This window comes from Crinia signifera, chromosome 7 (genome assembly GCF_055691185.1).
Source record: "Crinia signifera chromosome 7, ASM5569118v1, whole genome shotgun sequence".
In the NCBI taxonomy this organism is placed as follows: domain Eukaryota; kingdom Metazoa; phylum Chordata; class Amphibia; order Anura; family Myobatrachidae; genus Crinia; species Crinia signifera.
In genome coordinates this window covers 183,605,520-183,629,497 of record NC_139223.1, presented here as the reverse complement: position 1 = coordinate 183,629,497, position 23,978 = coordinate 183,605,520, and the positions used below count along the sequence as shown (strand labels likewise).

Below are 23,978 nucleotides of genomic sequence, written 5' to 3'. Positions count from 1 at the left end.
GACGTTGGCTTTGCAGTGTAAATGATTGCCCCTTTAAAAATACAGAAAGACTCAAACAAAAGTCCCGCACAGCCAGAAATTCACAGGCTACTACATTCTATCCCAGATATATGGCAAAACAAGAGTAACTAGCATAGTTTCTAACCGACAAGAAGGTTGTAAATACATTCTCACATTTGCCTGAGCCGGTTGTCTGAAACGCACATGGTCACCACTGCCTGACCAGTCAATCTTCTCTTCTCCACCATGTGGTATCTGCAAGTCCGGAGCATGGCCATGTCCCAAATGCTGCGTTCTCTCAAACTCTTTGTTTTCTTGGCTGATTGTTGTCTGGGAGTTCCGATGCATCCTTGTGATCTCTGGAAAACAATATCCACTTAAAATGCGAATGTAAGAAACAAAATCAGCATTTGGCTCCGTGACAGTTGCTTATTCATCATAGAAACCTTTCTGAGCCGATTGGACAAATATGGGTTCACACGCTGCTGTAAGCGGTCTCTGACAAGTTGCAGCCGTCTCCCGCAATTGAAGTGTCATGTATAGCTGATTTTAGGGGAGGTGGGGGGGGGTTCATTCTTATATTGGACTGATTGCATAAAATCAAATCAGAATGTGAATTCCAGCCCAAAGACTTCTTGGTAAGTGAAGTGACAAAACTACACACTGATCAATCTGGGGTGTCACATTTGTACATCTGTGAAAAGGCCCTCATACACTAGGCAATTTTGGCCCTATATCACCCGATTACGGCGGATTGCGTTGAGAAATCGGGTGAAATCATCTCATATCGCAAGTGTAAGACATCCGATGAGCGGTCTTGTGTGCATCAAATCGGAGGTCGGATGGGCTACACATTAGATAAATCTTATGTGAAGCCATCAGTGGCCCATTGCAGGTGCTAACCACCAGCGATGTTTCGCATCCGATATGGTGTGGTCGCCCAGTCTTTGAATAGGATTTTTCAATTCTGCCGCCCCCCTGCCTGCAGCTCCCTGGGCTTACATGTAATAAATTGTATGTGTGAGTGTGAGTGAGTGTGTGTGTGTGTGTGTGTGTGTGTGTGTGTGTGTGTGTGTGTGTGTGTGTGTGTGGGGGGGGGGGGGGGGGTCAACTTGTCAGCATAACATATGGGGGGCCTTCAGTGATACAATGCTGCAGCATCGATTCTGTATGCCAAGTTCTGTTGCGCTTCATCCATGACTTTGCATGTGCGTAGAACCACCAAATACGTAGTACACCAAATACGCATGAAACACAAAATTTAACGAAAAACCGCAGCAATCGTAGAACAAGTGGAATTAATAAATGTGACAGAACTCGGACAGAAAAGCATTTGCTAAAGACCAGAGATCCCACCTCTGATGTGCTCCTCAGATAGTCTGGCTCGCAGCTGCTCCAGCTCCAGACAATGCTTCTTCTTTAGATTCTCGATCTCAGAAGTGTACTTATCAGACAGGTCCATTTTCATGTTTAACACATCCTCCTTATACTGCACAGTGAGAGCGGCATGAAGGAGGTTTAAATCCTGCTTCTCCTTCTCCTCCGACTGAAGACGTAAGTAGGAAAGTTCTTCCTAGCCAGCCAGAGAACACGTGGATTAATGAAAATTAATTAAAACTTGATATATTAAAAAAAAAAACAAATATGTATATTATCAAACCCTATAAACAACCTGTATACCACACTGGACTTACTTTGTGGTGCTCCAGCTGGTCAGTCAGATGCTGGAGTAGATCAATCTTTTCACTTTCAAAGGAGTCATCTAACGCCAAAGCTGAGCTGCAATGTCGGGAAAAACAACAAGGATATTTGTCTCTTGAAAGTGGCCAAACATTCAATTAAACTCCATTCGGAACATTTGAAACCGATCAAAAAATATATTAAAAAAAAAAATAAATAAAGAAGCTTGTTATGCAAAAATACTTCTCCAGGCAGCCAGCTTAGCTTTTTTTTTATAGTTTTCTGAATGTCTAGGAAGAACAAACAAACAAACAAAACCCCACAGAATTCAAACGTTTGTCAGGTACTTCTCTTAACCCACTGGTATTACGGGGTGCTCCAGTATTCACTTTTACTCCTCACTGCTCCCTCTATGTCCTGTGTATCCCAACTGGATGTGAGAAAACTGGGAAAAAGGCACAATGCACTCATAGGTGGATCCCCTGTATTTAGGAGAGCCCCCATAATTACATACAAGGATTTTGAGGATTTGTGACTATGGGAACCAGTGGAATGATTACTGACCCAGCAAAATAGACCATGACACAGGTGTATCTTTAAATAAATCCTGAAATGAGCTGTGCTAGTGCATGACAACCTAACCTGTGGAACATTGCACTTATTTATCACTTTTCATGTATGAATGAGCAAAAGCAGCAAGGCACGAGGACTCCCGCAAATAGAAACCAAAATCATATGCACCTGGGGTGACTGTCAATCTGCTCCAAAGGACACACCTGAAATCATGATGCCATGGGCCTGATTCAGACCTGACCGCTACCTAAACAGTGAAATCCCACCCCGTGCAAGTCTGCGAATTACTTGCAAATGGATCGCTGGCCATCTGCAAATCCATTCGCAACTCACTCACCATTAAATGATGTCCCAGTCTGTGCAATTTTACAAAACCCTGACCCTTCCACAACTCTGACAGAATCAGGCTGATCGAGGCAGGCGCTGACATCACAGGCCCTTCCTGAAAACCCCTGGGCACACTGGCATTTTTTCTGACGCACCCAGAAAACGTGCCGGTACCAACCCAAAACGCCAAGTCAAGTTGCGAGGGGATAATGAATAGATTCATAGTAGTAATTTGTTGCGGTTTGGCCTTGCGCACTCACGATATGATCCATATGTATGCAATTAGGTTGTTCGATAATCCATCATTTTGCTAATCCGCACAGCAGCAATCAACTATGAATCGGGCCCTGTCTGGCTGAAGTTCATTTTAAACTTTTTCCCCAGTTTCAAAAGCATGATCTAGGCCAGGGATGGGGAACCTTCAGCCCTCCAGCTGTTGAACTACACATCACAGCATACAGTTTTGCTATTTGGCCATTCTAAAACTGTTGCAAAGCATGCTGGGATGTTTAGTTCAACAACAGCTGGAGGGTCGAAGATTCCTCATCCCTGACTTAGACCCGCCACCTCGTGCCACTAAGGTAATTTAAGAAACGGAAAGAATTATACTGCCTTGGTGATGGTCGCTGCAGGCGTATGAAAGAATCCAACCTGTTTAGAATAGTTATTTCCTCGTTGCTCATTTCTCTCAGGTGCTGATGTAATATTTTCAGCTCCTCTCTGTAGGTCTCTTCTGCAGCTCTGGACATCTGCTCAAAGTAAATTCTCAGCTCCACCATTTCCTTCTCGTGTTCAGCCTTCAGCAACAATCGCTCCTGCTGGAAGTCCTGCTTCAACTTCTCCATCTCTTCCAGCTGCGCAGAGCGAGCTCGGAGCTTCTCTTTCAGCTCTATGGTGAGAGATGTTCCAAAAAGCAACCCATTAATTACAGCACAGAATTTACCTACCCCCCCCCCCCCCCCCCAAAGTAATGTGTGCGCAATTAGATGTACCATTCAGTTCTTGGCGACTCATTCTGGAGCCATCAATCTGAGAGCGGAAGAGTTGGATTTCTTCGTTTGAATGAATTTTAAAATCGCTGTAGGCAAACTGTAGATTATTCACCTGTTGGGAGACATTTAAACGGACACTTAGGGGTAAATTCACTAAAGCTTCTAAAAATCAGATTCTGTCTATCATTACTCCAGACGTAGCCAATCTCTTGCCCTCCAGCTGTTGTTAAACTACAAGTCCCATCATGCCTTACCATAGTTTACCATTCTCTAATAGAAAACAGGGTTTCACAACATCTAGAGGGTCAGAGTTTGGCAATGCCTGCATTACTCTATTGAGGCGTTTTTCCACCACCATACCATGGCACACTAGTGTGCTTTGAGCTGTTCTCAAGTGTGCCCCAAGATCTAGAGATGCCCAAACCAGTTTACAGCCACCACCAGTTCAACTGTTATTTACTGGTCTCTTGTTTTCATGTAAATGGCCAATGTATTTTATTTTTGTTACCTGTGTGGACCAGTGTGATTGTTTTTTAAATGGGGGCCAAGAAGTTTTTTTTTTTTTCCCTGTGGGGGCCAATGTGTTTTGCCCTGTGGGGATCTCATGCTGGTGATCAAATCTGATCGCTATGGGCATTTTTGAAGCTTTAGTCAATTTAAAGCCAATACAAACACTGTATGTATGTATGTATGTATGTATGTATGTATGTATGTATGTATGTATGTATGTATGTATGTATGTATGTATGTGTATATATATATATATATATATATATATATATATATATATATATATATATATATATATATATATATATATATACACATACACACACACACATACATATACATACACACACACACACACACACAAATACAATACAATACAAGATTTAATGTAATCAGTACAATACCTGCTCCTTTGAGTTTCCATTCCCGTCAGGCAAAGCAGTCACGCAAACTGGATCGTTTGGATCATCTACCACATCTGTTAAAGCACCAAAGAAGGTACACCGGAGAATGACATATTAAGACCATATTACTACCAAAGTAAATTTTAAATTATTCAAGTTAGAGCTAAATTAAAAATGCTGTAGGGCCCAATTGATAGTTGTGCGCTGCTAATGCAGCCACAGACTAGGTCTTTGAGAGTATGGTGAAAAAATATTTTACACATAACAGCCCCCGATTCTTATCGATATGCCACAGCAGTTGCCTGCAACTCTGTACATATTGACAGCATCGACGCAGATCCAGAAACTCCTCCAGTTAGTCTCTGGTCACTCGAACAACCACCACAATGGAGATACCAGGGGAAAGGATTTCTGCATACAGGAAGGTGGCTGAGACACGCCCTTAAAAATGCTCTCAACACACCCGTGTTTTGCCGCCACTCCCCATTATCTCCCACAAAACAGGCACTTCCTGTCAGCAACTGAATCCTCATTGATAACCACAAGTTTATCGCGGATAAGCAATAATTGCGAAAATCTTGGTACCTTTGTAAATCAGACCCATAACACCTTGCAACTCTAAACCCTGGTGCCACAACTTGCTAGTTACCAGTGTGGTTCTGATTCAGAGTTGATCGGTAATTAGAGAATTTGTGAAATCCATCAATTACCGAATAACTGCACATGCGTACCGTAAGCATCGTGCATGGGAAATCCTGAATAGCAAAATAAAATGCGTATGACTGTAAACGCAAAAGCGACCGGACTGACAGAAAGCCAGCGTTTGGGGGTGATAACCTGTTATTTTCCAGGAGTGTCAAAACAACACAGGTGTGCTCAAGCATTTTAAGGGAGAGTCGCGGATGTATTCGCCAGTCTCAATCAGCCCGTCTCAGTTGCAGATTAGTGGAAGGGTCAGAGCTACTTGCAACTGCACAAACCTAAATCAATGGTTTGGTAATTGCGTGTGGATTGCAATAGCGATCAATTCGCAATTCCCTCACAGATATACATGGGGCAGGTTCTCTGTCTGAGCGGCAGCGATTTACTCGCAGTCACCCGAGACTCTCCAGATTAGCAATCAAGTCTGAATCAGGCCCTATGTTCTGTATTTTGTGTTCATTTTATTAAAAGTCCATTTAAAATAAAAATCTTAAACTTTCGGAGAGAAGCTCTTTCACAATTACACTGGACTGATTACCAGCGGGACACAAGTGGACAATGGCAGACTTTGTGCTTACAGAACTGCCTGTCTCAGGGATGGCTAAGAACGTTGTACTTGCTTCCCCCACCACTACACTGTAAAACACTCTCAGTTACTCCATATCCTTATTATGCTCCTTTGGAGCCTCCATAAGTTCTTTCGGATCAGTCTTCCCTGAAGGTCATTACCTTGTGTTTGCTGGAGATGCTGGTAAATCTGTTTCTCCCACTGCTGTCTCTCCTGTACATGAAGATCCCTCAGTCTCTGCATCTCAGAACTATGATGTTCCTGTAGACGCAATACTTCCTTTGAGTGGTCCTCTTTGAGAAGCTCTATAAATGTTGCATGTTCTGCTTGCTTTAGCAAGGAGTCCCGTAAAAGCTCCTCTCCAATACGTTTCAGCTCCTGCAAATGCTGATTAACCAGAATATCCAACTCCTGAGAATGCTGATCTTTCTCCTTCTCCCACTCCTCCTTTTCCAGCTCGTGCTGCTCATGGACTTCTCTAATCTCCTTGCTACGTAGCTCTTGAAGCTGCTTAATTGCTTCGGAATGCTCTTGTTGCAGCTGTAAAGTACTAGCGGCAATCTCCTCTTGTAGCCGCTTTATCAACTCGGACTGCTCTTCCTTCTGCTTCTCGCGTTCCTTTTTCTCTTGAACATATAGATCCTGCATATTTTGCATTTCTTGATATTGCTTTTGAAGCTGCAACATTTCCCTTGAATCCTGGTCTCCCTGTCCCTCCCATTTCTGTCTCTGGAGCTGCAATTCCTGCAACTCCTCTTTCTCCTTGGTATAAAGATCTTGCAGTTGTAGGATCTCATTTGAATGTTTCTGTTGAAGCTGCTCAATCTCCGTTGTATGTAGCTCAGTCTGCTTCCTAAGCTCCTGTGAAAGCTCCTCTTTCAGCTGCCCCAACTCCTTGCTATATTGATCTCTCTGCCTCTCCCATTCCTGCCTCTTTACAACATGATGTTCCTCCATCTCCTCTACCTTGCTCCTCTGCTCTTGTAGTTGCAACACCATTTCTGCACATTCTTCTTTGAGCAACTCACTCTGCATCAAGTGTTGTTGCTCTTGCTGCAAATTCTTCTCCAAAACGTCGTCTCGCATGAGTTCCACATCTAGAGAATGTTTGTCTTGCAGCCTCTCCCACTCTTGTTTTTCCTGAACGTGTATCTCTTCCAATGTCTCCTTATCCTGGTCATGTTGCTTGTGTAACTGTAACATCTCCTGTGCAGTTCTCACGTGAAGTTGCTCTAACTCTTTGTTCCGCTGAGTCTCTTGTGACAACTTCTCGTTGAGTTCTTCCACCGCCTGGGAATGCTGCATTTTCTGAAGCGCTTTCTCTTTTAAATGAAGCGTTTGCAGCTCCTCTTTTTCCTTCATGTGCAGTTCTTGCAGTGCGCTTACCTTCGTAGCACATTCCTCTTGTAGCAACTCCAGTTTCTTTGAGTGTTCCTCAAGTTGCAGCAATGCTTCCTCAGCAACTTGACTACGGAGCTCCTCGATTTCTTGGCAATGGAGATCATGTTGCCTTTTGTACTCTACTTTCTCTCGTTCATAAAGCTCCTTCATAGATTCCACTTTTTTCCTATACATTTCTTGGAGCTCCGAATGCTCTGCGGCACGTGTTTCATTGTGCAGTTCAGATTCCTGCAGCCTCAGTAGTTCCTCCTGCAAAGTCTTCAACGCTTGATTGTGTTGATCACGCAGAAGCTCCATTTCAAACTGATGCTTTCCCTGGAGAATAGCCATCTCCTGTGCCCGTTTGTCATTCAACATCTCGCGTAGCTGCACCAGGGCATTGTCTTTTTCCTTCTGCAGGTTTGATTGACTCAGTTCTAGGTGTGCGGTGTGCATGTTGTTCAGGCTAAGACGCAGAGCTTCCATTTCCATATGATGAGCAGCCTGCAGAGGTGGACAGGAGTACACAGCAGAAGCAACATTAACCAAAGTGATATTAAACATTACAACATAAGTGTACTCATAAAAATAATTCATTCAGTCTTACAAGCTCTCTATAAACGGTAGGCTAACTAAAGTGAGAGTTTTAGTAGCAAGAGTTGCCCATAGCAACCAGATTCTAGCTATCTTCCGCTAAAAGATGCTAGGCAAATAAGTTGAATCTGATTGGTTGCTATGGGCAACAATGTCTACTTCTAAGAACTCACTGTAGAAAATGTACCCCGTGATAATTCTATAAATCAGCCGTTCTGCAAAAAGGACCCCACAAGGCATTTGTAGGGTACTCACAGGATTTTTTAGTGCAGCGAGTGAAACTACATCTTTTTTTCTCTCTAACACATGCACAAACACAAAGGCAATCACAAGGTAGCAGACTAGCTTTAGAAGTATTTGCTTTGAGCGGGCTTACTAGTAGACCCATAAGTAGCGATCATACCTTCACCTGCTGCAGAGTCTGCTCCACCTCTGCGTGATGAGTTCTCTCGAGTTGCTCCTGAAGTTCATCCAGCAGTTTCTGTTTCTCTCCGTTAAGTTCTAAATAAATATTTTGCAGCTCACGGTCATGCGTGTTCTTTAGCATTGTCATCTCAGCTTCATGTTCCTGCAGGGGACAAATAATTACACTGTACATTAAACATTCCGGCAAATGCGGGAGAAAATAAAGGCAACCAGAAAGTTCCCAAAGTATCAATGATGCCTAATAGCAGAAAATACCTGGTGTAGTAGTTTAATCTTCTCCTCTAAGCTTTCTCCAGAAATCTCTATGCAGGTTTGGCATTCTGCATTCAGACAATGAACCTGCAGACCGACAAGACAATTAAAAAAGTCAGACCACAGGAAATAATGGAGTCACTAAAAAAAGCCTTCTGAAACACACCAGAGGAAAGTTCTATTCATATTGATTTAGTATTAATTGGGAAACCCCTCTCCAACACTTATGGAGTGAGCTAGACAAATGCTTGTTTTCCAAACCTCCCTACAAATCATAGTACACGTACAGAAATAAAAATAAATATCTCCGATCCTGATTGGCAGATTACCAGTAGCCCAGTAAGGGGCTAGTCACAATAAAGGAGCAGAGAAGGTTATTGGTTGATAATGTATTCCGCTTGGTGCAGTGTTGCTCTGACATGTCCTGAAAGTGCTTGTGCAGGCATTGGAACCCCAAGGGTAACTCCATGCAGTTAGCAGGAAGCCAGCAAAAGCATGTATACGTTTTCCTGTAGCTGAACGGTGTGGTGCCCCCTAGAGGCTTTGAGAGCAACTTCTGCACACAAGATACATAAAATAAACTAAGCTAATAATTATTTCATATGGGATGGAGGAAATTGAAGTAGTAAATATCAAAAGGTCCACCCGGGTGAAACGGTGCCCATAAGCTAGACGAAATATAGAAGTCAGAGAAAAATGAGTTTATGTAAGCAGCAGGGATTAACGCAATTCCAGCAAGACTGCCCAGTATTGTAAAGCAACCTGCTTTTTCCCCCCCTTTAAATTATTGCCACTTTAAAACATTGGGTAGACGGTCCGGAATCATAACAATGCCCGCAACTCAATTACCATATTCATCTCTCTGCATAGATACACATACTAATGGTAGAACTTGAGTTGTATAGGTATATTTGTGACACTTGATTGCGATTTGTAGACCCAAACAGCTGTTCCTGTAACACAATGCCATAGTGGTCCAGCTCCAAAATACAAAGTTAGCTTTTATTAAGCTACTAGGCGATTCATTGCACCCTACAGTCGCTCGTCACACCGTCGTAAGGGGCTCCGCCCCCTTAACCTGTGAACGTCGTTATTACATGAAATATGGTTTGTGCGGGAGGGGTGGGTCTGGTATACTGTGCCCCCTTAACCTGTGAACGTCGTTATTACATGAAATATGGTTTGTGCGGGAGGGGCGGGTCTGGTATACTGTGCCCCCTTAACCTGTGAACGTCGTTATTACATGAAATATGGTTTGTGCGGGAGGGGTGGGTCTGGTATACTGTGCCCCCTTAACCTGTGAACGTCGTTATTACATGAAATATGGTTTGTGCGGGAGGGGTGGGTCTGGTATACTGTGCCCCCTTAACCTGTGAATGCCTTTATTGCGTGAAATATGGTTTGTGTGGGAGGAACGGGTGGGGAAGTAGTGTGGGTGCGGGATGAGCAGGCGTGGCATTTCGACAGGTGGATGTGGTGGTGACGTGGGTGAGGGTTGGGTGCAAGGGTGCCCGTGGGTGGGGGAGGTTGATTGGGGGTGATGTGGGTTTGGGAATGGCGGGTGCAGGGATACTGCGGGTGGTGGAGTTGCAGGTGAGGTTAGGGTTTGGGCTGCTGGAGTGCAGGCAGCGGGGAGGGGAGGGTTAAAAATAACACACCTATAGACATGCACCTTAAACTTTCACACACATGCACACATTCATACAGTCAAAACTATTTAGCAGTTATGCACACAATTACACACACACACACACACACACAGTGCCTCTGCCATGAGTGACACTCACCATTTAAGGTGGCTCAAGGTGCCCATACAGTGTGATATTTTTCCTGTGCGTTTTGAACTATATCGCATCGGATCGCATGCGATGCGATCCAAGGCAGTACAAAAAGTACATGCAGCACATATTTTGTACTGTGCGATGAGATGCCCGTAGGAGCACGCATCACATCACACTGTGCAATCGCAACATGTATGGGCACTTTCAGGCTGGTGCTGGAGGTCTCCTCCCCTGCTCATGCTGCTGGCTAGCCTTTTCAAGACCCCTGGCTGCACTGCTGGGAGCCTGACAGGGGGTGGGCTGAGGTAACTACCCCAGTGCTCTCAATTCCCTAGGTCTTCATTTTGCTCTGCTGGTCCTGGGCTGCAGCACTTTAGTAAGGAAAGTGAAAGTAAACTACACAGCTCACTGCAGCAAGGGCTGCTGGGAATTGTAGTTTATTTTCTGTTTCTTCCCTACAGTGCCCCCGGCTCCTGTCTGACACTACAGGTTTGCTGCTGCAGTGGGCCCTCCCTCCTCTGCTCCTTCAGGTAGCCACTCTGACTGTTGCTGGGCGGAGTCATTGTGTGACTCCGCCCAGCATTATACAGACTCACAGATTGACAGTTCTGGGCTATTATATAAGGGATACATAAAAAACATGAGGTACATAGAAAACATGAACATGGCCTTCACTATAAGGCACATTATAGAACACTATTACACTCCATTGAACATTAATAAAAGTCAATTGATATTCCCTTCCCTGCCGAGACAGATTCTACTCACCTCTTTCTGCAACCTGTTTTCTAGATCTTCTTTCACCTGCTTCAGTAAACGCATTTCCTCCTGTAAGTTCCCTTCTCTATAGGTGAATTCAGCTTCATTTCTCCTAATGGTCTCTTCCAGGAGCTGTTGTTCCAGGCCTTTGGCATTTAGTTTATTATCAAATTCTTGACATTCATGCTCTCGTGCCTTTTCAGAGTCCTGCAAACTTTGGTGAAGGTGAACATTGCTGCTCTGGAGATTCTTATTCAACTCCAGAACCTTTTCCAGCTCACCCTCCACCAGATAGAGTCTACTTTCTAGAGTGGTCTTCTCTTTCACGAGAAGTGAGATCTGTTCCTCTGTAGATGACTTCTGTCCCTGCACCTCGTTCAGCTGCGTTCTTAAGTCATCTCTCTCGTTTTTCAGGTTCTCCAGTTGTCTCTCCTCTTCTTCCCAATATCCTTTCTGGAGTGTCTTTTCCTTTTCCAGCTCCAATTGTGTAACCGTGAGTTCGGCGGTGACGTTCCTCCATTTCTGTATAGCTTCCTCCAGGGCATCAGAGCACTTTTGTAACTGCTGCTCTTTGTCCTGAAGCTGCCCCATTAGAAATGTGCATCTCTCAACTAGGTTTTCATTAAACACAGGGCTCTGATCACCAGGGTCATCAGTAGACCCAGCATTGTTAGACAGATATACAGCAAAGGACTCGGGATCAAGAAGTGTCCCTAAATAAGCTCCGCCCGCTAAAACGCCAGTAATGGGCATAGGAGAAGAGAGGAGATTCACGTTTCCTTCAACCGTGGAGTTTAAACTCTGTTCCAGTATAAAGTCGCTATCTAATTCGAGTCGGCTGTGCTCAGTAGAGTAATCGGACAACTCTAACAGCTGATGCGGGTGACTGGGTATCAAGTACTTATCCATAGAAGTCAAGGCTAAGGTAGCAGGGTTTAGTTCGTCGTCTTCTGTTCTGTTAAGCTGTGCTTCTTTGGAGTTCTCCTGCTCCTTCTGTGCTTTGACCCGGTTTAGAGACTTTTTAAGATCTTCCAGCTCATGTCTGAAGTTGTCAGCTTTCAGATCATTCTGTAGAAGCCTCATCTCGTCCTGGTCCCCTTTCTGGAAAGTGGACAACCTCTGATATAATGCTTCCTTATCTTCCTCCAGGCTCTGCAGTTTCAAATTATACGTTTGTAGGTCTAAGTCATGCTGCAGTTTCAGTGCTAAACTGCTTTCAGTTTCCAACTTCAAATGGTCTTTAAGATCACGAAGTTCTTGGTTCAAACGATCTTTTTCATGCTTGTCCTGAGCTGCCATCTCCTCTGCTTGCTGTAATCGAAGAGTGAGACTTCCAAGCATATCACTGTGTCTCTGCTCCCAGGAGGATCTTTCAGTTTCAAACTCCTGCATCTGAGCTTCGATCTTAGTCCGTAAACTTTCCCTGAGGGTCTCAGATTCTGCAAGTTTTTCTTTCAAGTCTACAACCAGGGCAGTGAGAGACTGAACATTGTCCTCCTCATTAACACCTGTCCTTTGTTCTGAGTCACATTTTTCTTCCCCAGAAACGGAAGACCTAGACTCTGTCTGAATGGACACGGACATTTTATGTTTAAGTTCTAGATCTTCTTGATTTCGAAGCTCTTGCTGCAGACGGGAGACCGATTTCTCAGAGTTCTCCAGCTTATGTTGCAAGATTTCAAGTCTCTCCTGTTGCTCCAGCGTTAGGTTCTCAAGCTTTGCCATTTGATTCTCTTTTTCTTTTGTGGTCTGAAAAACAAAGCACTTATCAGTGTAATATTGTGAAATAGGATAAAGAGTTAAAAATACTAAAATCAACAAGAATTCGTCTAGTACAGTGGTTCTTAAACTTGGTCCTCAGGACCCCAAAATGGTTCACTTTCACCTGGAAAACAACTTGTGTGAGGTCCTGAGGAGTGAGTTTGAGAACAGTAATGTACACATCATCTGTCCCCCAAAGCTACTCTCACCTTCTTAGAAGTTTCCAGCTCACGTTCCAATTGTTGGGCATGCTTGTCTAGTTCACTCATGCGCATTGTCTGGTCCACAAGCGTGCTCTGGGTTGCAGCAAACGTTTTTTGGGCTTGAAAAAACTCTGATTCCCCCAGTCCATTGTTTTTAAGAACTGTGCTCGTCTGAAAAATAAAAACATAAAATTTATCAACTTTACCCAGAAGTAGAACTTTTTCTATTTGATCACTTTCTAAAATCAGTATTGTATTGGAGGGGGATTTGCAGCTGGGCTAATAGATACAAGCTCATCACACCTCCTTTTTGCACATTTCTTTCATCGCAAAGTACAACTTACCAGTTTGGTCTGGGTCTCACAGAAAAGTATTTATCACTAAGCATAGAAATTCAATTTGTTTTAAAAAAAAAAAAATATATTAAAACAAAAGCAGATATGGCTACACAAGTGGTTTCTAAAGCTGGGCTGAATGCTGAGCAAGAGGCTGAAGAAAACTCAGAAGATCTTTAAAAAAAGATAGAGTGCTCCATATCATGACGCAAAGGTGCGAAATAACTATAATAAATAGATTAGTTTAACATGAGCCCTTCCATGGTAATATAAGCAAAACTGCCAAAAAACAAAGCGCACCTCTAAAGTCAGAAAACTGAAGACCACTTAGCTTTGCAGAAGAGTAAAAGTAGCAAAGTATGTTTGTTCAAAATGAGTCAACAGTAACAGGTAATAACTAGATCTATCTATATCCTGTAGCTGAAGGAGGAAGACCTTTAACATTTGTGAAATATCCCTTTCACACAGAGTTCCAGGGGGGAAGCAGTTCCACCCAGGAATTTCATGAAATACAAGGGTCATTTTTCTGTCAGAAAGGGTCAATCCGGATCTTAAACTCCAGGTCTCCAACCCTGCAAATGACCAGGGTCGGAGACCCGGTGTTTAAGATCCGGATTGACCCTCACACACAGGCGAAAAAACCTGTGTAATAGAGCAAATTACCGGGACTAAATTTTAGACCTGGAGATTTGCTCTCCTGTGTGAATGGTATCTGACAGTGCGGTCAAATAACACAGCGCTTCAAAAACCGGGTAATTGCCGGGCTATTCGGCCGCCGCTGTGTGAAAGCGGTACTATTTGCAATACTCACATCCTGCAGCTGGCTCGGAATTCCATGTATCTGAGTGGCCAGGAACAGAGGCTCCTCTTCCATCTCCCGGCTTAGTAGAGTTTGCTGAAAGTAATCGGACAACGGTGTTGCGTTTTCCTGAGTGTGGACAGCAGTCTGCAACATAGATCATTATATGAATTAAGATCACAAAAAAATGTAATAAAACTAAAAAGAACACTCAAAAATGGCAATTAAGACCAAGAGTTATTGAAGATACAAGGGTTACTGAGAGTACGACTTGCAACTTATTCCACTCTCCACAACTGCAGCGGTGGGAATCAGGACTTTTGTACAACTAAAAACTTTACTTGCAGACAGCTCCACTTTAACGGGTAGATATTTTTCACCAAAAACACTCAAATATTGGTCATATTTTAAACATTTTAAGTACGCATTTTTTTATTTTGTTTTTCGGTACTTCTTTACTTTCACGGCGCCACTAGATAGGATACTAGATAGGATACGATTTAGTATGCGATTTGACATAAGATATCGCATAAGATATAGGATAAGATTTACTATCCATTTCATTACCCCACTATCCACTAGGGCGTGGAGTTGATTTTATAAAGCGTGGCGAGCGCAGCGAGCCACCGAGCCCGAAGCGTGGCGAGCGCAGCGAGCCCCGCGAGGGGACACGGATGTTGTTTCAAAGCAAGTCCCCAATATTGCATGCCATTCATGCAATTCCATAAAATACATTCCGTATCCCCTCGCGGGCGCTTCGGGCTCGGTGGCTCGCTGCGCTCGCCACGCTATATGAAATCAACTCCACGCCCTAGTGGATAGTGGGGTAATGAAATGGATAGTAAATCTTACGCGATATCTTATGTCAAATTGCATACAAAATCGTATCCTATCTAGTATCCTATCTGTCCTATCTAGTGGCGCCGTGAAAGTAAAGAAGTACCTGTTTTTCAACTAGATTACGGAAATAAATATATGCCTGTGGTGTCTTACAACCCATTTGCCCCACCTTTTCCCCTTACCCACTTATGTTTCCAGCGGGTGCTATATATCCCACCAATATCCATAGAATGCCACTGTGGCTTTATAAATTAAATGGTTGTTAGTAAACTTTAGAACAAGATTCTGTTGAGGGAATTTATTTGTGCTGCACGCCCCCTGCTGGCCATCTTTACAAATGATCATCTATTGGAGCTATTAAGCTGCGAGTTGGCAGGTTAAGCAGATGACCACTTCAGGTTTATCCACGCTGGGTTTGGGTACTAAATCTATGGACACCTCTTCTCGCACCTCCAGTGGATGCCACAAAAAAAAAAAAAAAAAAAAGACATTGGGCAGCCCGGACAGTGTTATGGTTAGCAATACTGCCTCACAGTGCTGAGGTCATGGGTTTGATTACCACCATGGCCCTAACTGAGGTGAATTATTATAAATAACATTATAATAAGGCGCCATAAGTGTTTCGCAGCGCCGTACAAAGGAACAGTACAGGGAGACAAAACTTGGTATTACATTGAATAAATAACAAAAATAGAGTACAGGTAAAGAGCGCCACAGATCAATACACATTACAGCTTAAATATAAGTAGTGAGGACTCAATTAACGTACTACTAGAGGCTTGTGGCCAATGATGGAGTTGAATATATGCGGACAAAGATGGTCACTGAGTGTTGGAGTATGGGAAGCTGTGAGTGACATGTGAAGAGAAGTGGGCTTTGACAACAGGAGAGAAGAGGGCCCTACTCGGAGGAGCTTACAATCTAGTAGGAAGGGGAGACAGACAGATTACAAGAGGTGCAAGCAAGTGGGTGGTGGCTAGATAACAGGATGTGAACAGGCAAGGGGTCGGAGAACCAGCCTCAGGACTAGTTTATGCAGCGGAAGGGTATGCTTTCATGAGTTTTCAGTGCCCAAGAATGGTGAATGTTCAAATATTCTCTGTACAGCGCTGCGGAATATGGCCCTTATTCACATCTGATCGCAGTACAAATTTGTTCTCAAAATGGGCAAAACCATAAGCACTACAGGTGAGGCAGATGCAACATGTATAGAGAGAGTTACATTTGGGGGAGTTATTTTGTTTCTGTGCAGGGTAAATACTGGCTGCATTATTTGTACACTGCAATTTAGATTTCAGTTTCAACACGCCCCACCCAAATGTAACTCTGCACGTTACATCTGCCCCACCTTCAGTGCACATGGTTTTGCCCATTTTGAGAACAAATTTGTACTACGATCAGTGTCAACCTTCCGACCTTAGCCATGCGTCGACCCAATGCACGTGGACCACTGAAGGTCGACACACGAAATAGGTATGGCTAATGTCAACAGGCATTGTATAGACCGTATGTGTGTCGACCTAACGGCCATTACCCACTAGATGGCCAGCAGGGGGTGCTTGGCAGGACTGAATTCCCCCTCTGTTTGAAACATGCCCAAAATATAAAGTAGTGTAAACAAACAACAGGTCAACTTTTTGTTTCACTTTCACTTTATGTGGATATTAGCGTGTGAGCTGAAACATACAAGATGAAGAACCCGTTGAAGCTCCAATGATGACGTATCCTCCAGTGGCGTGTAAGAGTGCAAGGTATCCTCAGCACAGGACTCGGTGTTGTCCTGTTTTAAGTCAAGCCTGTCGTCTAAATCAGACGTCCTGTCCTGACACTCAGATACATCCAGTGAGCTGCACTCCAGGCTTATCTACCAAATAAGAAAAATAAAATATTCAGCACAAAGATTGTGGAGTATCTTTAATAAATAGAAGTTTTGTAATTTCAGGTTGTTTTCGGTGATTAACTTAAGACCACACTTCTGGAAACCTGGCCAGGATCCAGCAATGTTTCCATATGAGCTGGTTTTGACAAAGTCAAAAAGCATGCTGCCATTGAGCCAATCAGAACAAGATGAGACATAGCTCAAATGTAGTGGCGCTCATCGTTGATGCAATATGGCCGCTTGTGCCGGCTTGGCTCAGCAAAGTAGCATCTATTGGAGGCGCAATCGCAATTATGGGACATCGATGCTAATTGATTATTGATGAGCCGCATGTGCGAAATAGGTGCACGAATGTGGTGATGGGTGCGCGCCAATCACCACCTATGTTGCACGCAGCAATTGGGGCGGCAGCGATGAGTGCACTTAATTCTGAATATATAGTTATACAGCGCAGTCACATGCACTCCGTACCACATATATGAATATGTATAATGAGTGCAGTCATTCTGTATTGACTAAAGGAGACCAATAAACAGTGTTTATTAGCGGGGTGCTGCGCCCTGCCCGATTTTTACAGGGCAAAATGCACGGGGAAGCGCAGCGCCGCCTTAGACGGCTATTCCCAGCGCTTCCCCGGCAGGACGGTAACGGCCCCGCCTCCTTTAGTGACGGCGCCGGCCGGGCCCGCCCTTTTCGTGACGTCGCTGCCCGGGACCGCCCACAATTGTGACGTCGGCGGGCCCGGTCTGCCCCCCTTGCGCTGCGGCGCCCTGCCCGCCCTCATTTCTAGAGGGGAACACTAAAAAAAACACTAATAATTCTCTAAAGCTGGCCATACACTTGTCCAATTCAGACACTTTTCACTGGATACTGACAGATCGAGACGAGAAATCAGATATAGATATAGATATATTATCAGTGCAAAAAAAAAAAAATGATACATTTATGCACAACTGGAAAAGTCATTTTAAACAGAAGAGGCTTCCCCTTCCTCCTGAATGGGAAAGTAGCGAGTAGGCTCTTAGCTTTAGGGAACAGGGGATCGGTGGTGGACTTGGATTTGCTATACGGTGTGCATTAAACATGTTAAAAAGGGGTTCCTAAAAGGTTTATAATACGTACTATTGTGTTATAAGTATTATTTTGTCACATGTTCAATAAGATCATTATCAGGGAGGAAATCGGGACACAAGATCATACCTCTGTGGGGCTGTGTCCAGCACCAGGTGTCAGATCTTCTACATATTCGGTTTGGTCTAACGCGCCCTCCTCCGGCGGAACATTCGCGTATACAGCCTCACCCTTCCTCTTCTGCGTCTTTTTCTGCGACTTTGAGCTTTCCCCTTTTGTTTTGCGCTGTCTGAAATGAGCAAGCTGCATAGGAAAGTGTATGAAAGATACAAGGACAGGTAGGTGAGGAACAGGTAACAGGGCCATAAAACCGGGGCAGTCATGGCTTGTAAAAAAACATGGGTACATGGATGCAAAAAAAAAAAAAAACGAACAATGGTATCAAATTAATCTAGGCAAATAAATTGCTCATCAAAAATAACCATGTTCCACCTGGCTGGGGTAGACAGAGGGTAACAGTTTCCATAAACACACATTCTTCCAAGAAGTGGATACTGTATAACAAACAAAACAATCCTAACTAAAAAGAGACAGGTTAGCAGAGAAACTCAAGTGTCGCAGAGGAAACAACGTGCAGTAACCCAAACATCTAGGTTACTACAGCTAAGACATAAGCAGCTCGGAGAAGATTAGGGATTTAAACGTACACCTGTTTAAATACTACACAGCTAAGACGCACTTGTGCTACAAAGCACCACTTCAGTACGCAAACCAAACAAACGCAATAATACACAACAACGCTTTGGAAGATTTCATCACTCATACATAAACAATATGAATAAATCCATGTAATTGCAATATGCCCACCCCACAGAACGACGTAAATAAAGGATAATGTTACACATGCCATTAAAATAAGGTTACATGTTAAAAACGTTGCTGTGCATAGGAAATACAATAATAAACAGAATAAAGGCATAATGCAAAAGTAATTAGGAAAGAAAGGGGAAAAAAAAAACAAGCTGCAGTAAACAGAAAAACTTATGCTGGGTAGACAGCTAGTAGACTTGACTCAAATTCACTGTTGCTACAAAAGAGCGTCCATAGAGCTGACGATTCAGTAAACCGTATACAACTTACCGGTCAGCCCCGCTTAAGGTGTTGCCAGCCCAGCTCTGACATCAGTCCCCGCAGCAACTGTACACGCAGCCAAATGAGCCGATTTAAACCAGCAGATACAGTCATCAGATGTGCTCCACAGCCGACGCAATATGTATGTGCTCAATATCCTATAATGTGTATGCACACGTTGACAGACCCAAAATATATCATCCATTCGCTCACAGCGGATACATAATGCGCGGTGGACCCAGCTATGTAACAATCTGGTAAGGCCTATCCAGTTCCTACATGCACGCTACTCCTCCCCGCCCCTCCAATGGCTCCCAATACACTGCAACGGGACAGACATAAGTATATTCCGAGCAGAAGGGATGACAGGAAGTTAGGGGGGGGGGGGAGGGGACAAGGGGACTTAACTAGTATAGAATAAAGATATGAGTAATAATGGTAACACCGATTGAAGCGAGTCAACAATTGGTCATACTTTAAAAATGCTATACTTTTATATAGAGCAAAAAGAAAACAGGAGGCGAGCCAATCTTCCAAATAGAGTTACCAAATAGGTTACTTGCTGGAGGGCTGGGGTGCCTCCTGGCAACTTTTGCTCTAAATTAAAAAAGTAAAATAAATCTATATGCCGTATGTGACTCACTGTAAAGGCCCATACACACTAGAAGATTATCTTTCCAATCTGGCTGGTTGGAATGATAATATGGAAATTTCTAAGAACAAAAAACGGTAATCTGTATAAGTGCCCATACACACTAGAAGATATTGGCATCAATCTCGTTCAGAAAGGGGCTTCTGAAAGATACTGATGGCAATATCTTCTAGTGTGTATGCCCAATAACTTTAACAAAGCCCCACAGGTTAATTGTTAAAAGGTATTGACATCTTCCGGACATGCAGGTCAATCTGCCAATATTGCTCATGCACCCAGTGTCCAGTGTGGATGCACAATATCTTTCATGATAAGCTCATGGGAAACTTGTCACCAATATCTTTTGTCTTTCACATCTTCTAGTGTGTCTGGAGGACCAATTTGTGACTGTTTTCCATGTTTAGGAGGAAATGGTCAACTGTCATTTGCTCCCCAAAAATTCCAGATTTTCATCGGTTGAAATTTTGAAACTGTTTAGCTTAAACCTAATGAGCGGTCTCGGTCCTGGTAACATACCCGTCTCAGCCTGAATATGCTGTGTCTCACCGTGGCACACGGCGTCCAGCTTACAGCACCTCCAGGCAGATGGAATAGTGAGAGTGCAGCAGTGTACCTTAACCGCTGTCACTCATAGCAGATAAGCTGCGGTGGCTTGTGTGTATTGCTGTTTTCCCTGCCGAGTACTGAGCAATCCAGGCTCACGGCAACACATGAAAATAAAACAGCATTCATCTCACTCCCGCCGCCAATTATATATGTTATCCATACCCATATCTGCTAATTAAATTATTTCTGGATCAGAGATGCCGACATACTGTGTCAACACTGCCATATACCTATAGGGTAAAGACAGCAGTTTTAAAAACACACACTTATTAGCTAAATACCATACTGAAGGGAGACATACCCTGGGGCCCCACGGTGTGAGGATTCTATATTCTTTTTTATATGTCATTGTTTTGATTCATGTGTATATGTGTTTTATATTTCGCAGTTTTTAAAAAATTATTGAATAAAAGTTACATTTTAGAAACTCTCTAGGTGCACCACACAGAGACATTCTTTTCTTTCTTATGTGCCAGTAACCGTGTCCTGTGGTAGCACACCCCTTATCAGATATATGTCAAGCTGAATCAGATCTATTTAGGAGGGGTCCACCATAAAAATAGGATTTTGGGTACCTACCGGTAAATCCTTTTCTCGTAGTCCATATGGGATACTGGGCTTCACTACTATGGGGATTGAGACCTCCGCAGGAGAGACAGGCACATAAAAGAACTTTCAGTGTGGGTGCACTGGCTCCTCCCCTCAATCTCCCTCCACTAGTCAGTTAATGCAAAAACTGTGCCGAAGGAGAGCATGTGAGGAGTATGTGATAATGTATTGTGGTGAGATTCATCCAGCACACCCAAACGAACAAAAAACATATAAAAGAGGTGAAAAACATATAAAAGAGGTGAAACCTAACAACTTAAGAGGACACCTGTAAACCAGAACAAGTCTATAGTCATAATTATCCTATAGAAAACAAGGCAATAAGCCTAACAATGAAGTAGGATCTGACAGCAGAACAGCCGCACTGAGGCGGGCTCCCAGTATCCCATATGGACTACGAGAAAAGGATTTACCGGTAGGTACCCAAAATCCTATTTTCTCTACCGTCCAATGGGATACTGGGCTTCACTACTATGGGGAGGTCCCAAAGCTACCAGAACGGGTGGGAACGTGCGGACTCTGCTGTAGAACCGCATTCCCGAACTGGGAATCCTCCCTGGCCAGGGTGTCAAACTTGTAGAACTTCACAAATGTGTGTTGCCCTGACCAAGTTGCGGCCCTGCAGAGCTGCATTGCCGACACCCCTCGAGCAGCCGCCCAAGAGGTACCTACAGACCTGGTTGAATGAGCCTTTACTGAAAAAGGAAGCGATAAACCAGCTGATGCGTAAGCCTGTTGGATAGTACATCTTATCCACCTGGCAATGGTACGCGTTGAAGCCGGTAAACCCTTCTTCTGCGCATCATAAAGCACAAACAAGCTGTCCGTCTTACGGATCCTAGCTGTGCGCTTGACATACCCCTTAAGGGTGAGGACCACATCCAAGGTATCTGGTATATCCGGGTGTGTTGCACTAGAAGGAACCACAATAGGTTGGTTTAGGTGGAACCCTGACACCACCTTTGGAAGGAATTGTGGTCTAGTGCTGAGTTCCGCCCTATCGTTGTGGAACACAAGGTAAGGGCTCCGACAGGATAAGGCTCCAAGCTCGGACACCCTCCTGGCCGAAGCTAGGGCCAGCAGAACAACAGTCTTCCAAGTGAGGTGTCGTAGCTCAGACTCATCCAGTGGAACAAACCGGGCTGATTTTAAGAAAGTAAGAACCACTTCCAAATCCCATGGTGCAGTGGGAGGCACAAAGGGGGGCTGAATCCTCAGAACCCCCTGTAAGAAGGTTTGCACTTCCGGCAAGGCCGCAATCTTTTTCTGGAAAAACACAGACAGCGCGGAGATTTGGACCTTTAAGGAACCCAATCTGAGACCCTTATCCAAACCAGCCTGAAGGAAACGTAGCAGGTTGTTTAATCGAAAACTGGCCGAAGGCAAGTCATTCTTCTCACACCAGGCAATATAACTGCGCCATATTACATGATAATGAGAAGCCGTCACCGGCTTCCTGGCTTTTATCATTGTAGTGACGACAGAGGGATGGAGACCCTTGTGACTAAGACTAAGATCTGCCGCTCAACCTCCAGGCCGTTAAACGTAGCCACTGTAAGTCCTGGAAGACGAACGGGCCCTGGAGGAGCAGGTCTTTTCTTAGGGGCAGACGCCACGGGTCTTCCACTAGCATGGCCTGAATGTCCCCGTACCAGGCCCTTCTTGGCCAATCTGGCGCCACCAGTATGGCCTCCGTCCCCTGATGCCGGAGCCGCTTTAGCACCCGAGCCAACAATGGGAGAGGTGGGAACAGGTACACCAATTGGAATTCCCAGGTCCAGGTGAGCGCGTCCACTGCTATCGCCCCTGGGTCTCTGGTCCGTGCACAGTACATTGCTACCTTGTGGTTCAGTCGTGAAGCCATCAGGTCGATCTGAGGGAGCCCCCACAGATCCACTATGGCATCGAACACTTGAGTGTGAAGGCCCCACTCTCCCGGGTGAAGATCGTGACGACTCAGGAAGTCCGCCTCCCAGTTGTCGACTCCCGGGATAAAAATGGCAGAAAGGGCCTGGACATTCATTCTGTTCCGCCCAGGACAGAATCTTTGACGCTTCTCTCATGCAAGGCATGCTCTTGGTACCACCCTGCCGATTTATGTAGGCCACAGTGGTGGCGTTGTCCGACTGGACCTGGATCGCCATGCCCTGTAACAATGGAGCTGCCTGTAACAGGGCATAGTAGACCGCCCTCAACTCCAGCTTGTTGATATGAAGTCCCGACTCCAGTGGAGACCATCGACCCTGTAGGCGGACTCCCTGTGTCACAGCTCCCCAGCCCCTCAGGCTGGCGTCCGTGGTTACCAGAATCCAGTCCTGGATCTGGAACCGTCTGCCTGCCAACAGATTGGATGAATCTAGCCACCACTGTAGCGAGATTCTGGTTTTTGTTGCAAGGCCAATCCTTCTGCGCATCTGCAGGGGGGAGCAGGACCATTTTGTCAGAATATCCAGTTGAAAAGTCCTGGAATGGAAGCGGCCAAATTGTATTGCTTCGAATGAAGCCACCATCTTGCCTAGAAGCCGGAGGCAAAGATGGATCTGTACCAGAGGTGAAAGTAGGACCTCCCTGACCAGCTGTTGTATTGCAGTGACCTTTTCCATTGGTAGAAAGACTTTTTGTTCCGATGTATCCAGGATCATGCCTAAGAAAACCATCCTCTGGGTCGGAACCAGCGATGATTTGGGCATGTTCAGGATCCACCCGTGGTCTCTTAGAACCTGTATGGACAGATTAAGAGCACTGCTTAAAGCCTCCGCCGACCCTGCCTTTATTAGCAGGTCGTCCAGGTATGGCACTACATTCACCCTTCGGAGCCTGAGTAGTGACATCATCTCCGCCATTACCTTTGTGAAAACCCGCGGGGCCGTCGACAGGCCGAAAGGCAACGCCCGGAATTGGTAATGGTCGTTCCCCAAGGCAAACCTGAGATAGATCTGGTGTGGGGGCCAGATAGGAATGTGTAGATAGGCGTCTGACGTCTATAGAGGCCAAGAACTCCCCTCTCTCTAGACTGGCGATTACAGAGCGCAAGGACTCCATCCTGAACTTGAACACACGCAGGAAGGGGTTCAGTGACTTTAGATTCAGGATGGGTCTTACTGAGCCGTCTGGCTTCGGTACCAGGAATAAGTTGGAATAATA

The 23,978-nt window shown here is 44.6% G+C and overlaps 1 protein-coding gene across 4 annotated transcripts in view; it reads right to left on the bottom strand.

The window, feature by feature from the left end:
• The window catches only part of PCNT (pericentrin), a 96,206-nt gene that overhangs the window by 63,863 nt on the left and 8,365 nt on the right, over positions 1-23,978 (bottom strand). For 3 of the 4 annotated variants that reach the window (XM_083154593.1, XM_083154595.1, XM_083154594.1), the window contains exons 2-15: positions 17,966-18,139; positions 16,574-16,750; positions 14,059-14,193; positions 12,919-13,083; positions 10,958-12,697; positions 8,412-8,495; positions 8,134-8,298; positions 5,918-7,640; positions 4,487-4,560; positions 3,573-3,684; positions 3,232-3,469; positions 1,695-1,779; positions 1,357-1,573; positions 175-359 (exon numbers count right to left, since the gene is read on the bottom strand). In XM_083154593.1, coding sequence (XP_083010719.1) covers positions 175-359; positions 1,357-1,573; positions 1,695-1,779; positions 3,232-3,469; positions 3,573-3,684; positions 4,487-4,560; positions 5,918-7,640; positions 8,134-8,298; positions 8,412-8,495; positions 10,958-12,697; positions 12,919-13,083; positions 14,059-14,193; positions 16,574-16,750; positions 17,966-18,139 — 5,274 coding nt within the window. The remainder of the gene's footprint in view (positions 1-174; positions 360-1,356; positions 1,574-1,694; positions 1,780-3,231; positions 3,470-3,572; positions 3,685-4,486; positions 4,561-5,917; positions 7,641-8,133; positions 8,299-8,411; positions 8,496-10,957; positions 12,698-12,918; positions 13,084-14,058; positions 14,194-16,573; positions 16,751-17,965; positions 18,140-23,978) is intronic. The other variant, XM_083154596.1, reaches the window with a different exon arrangement.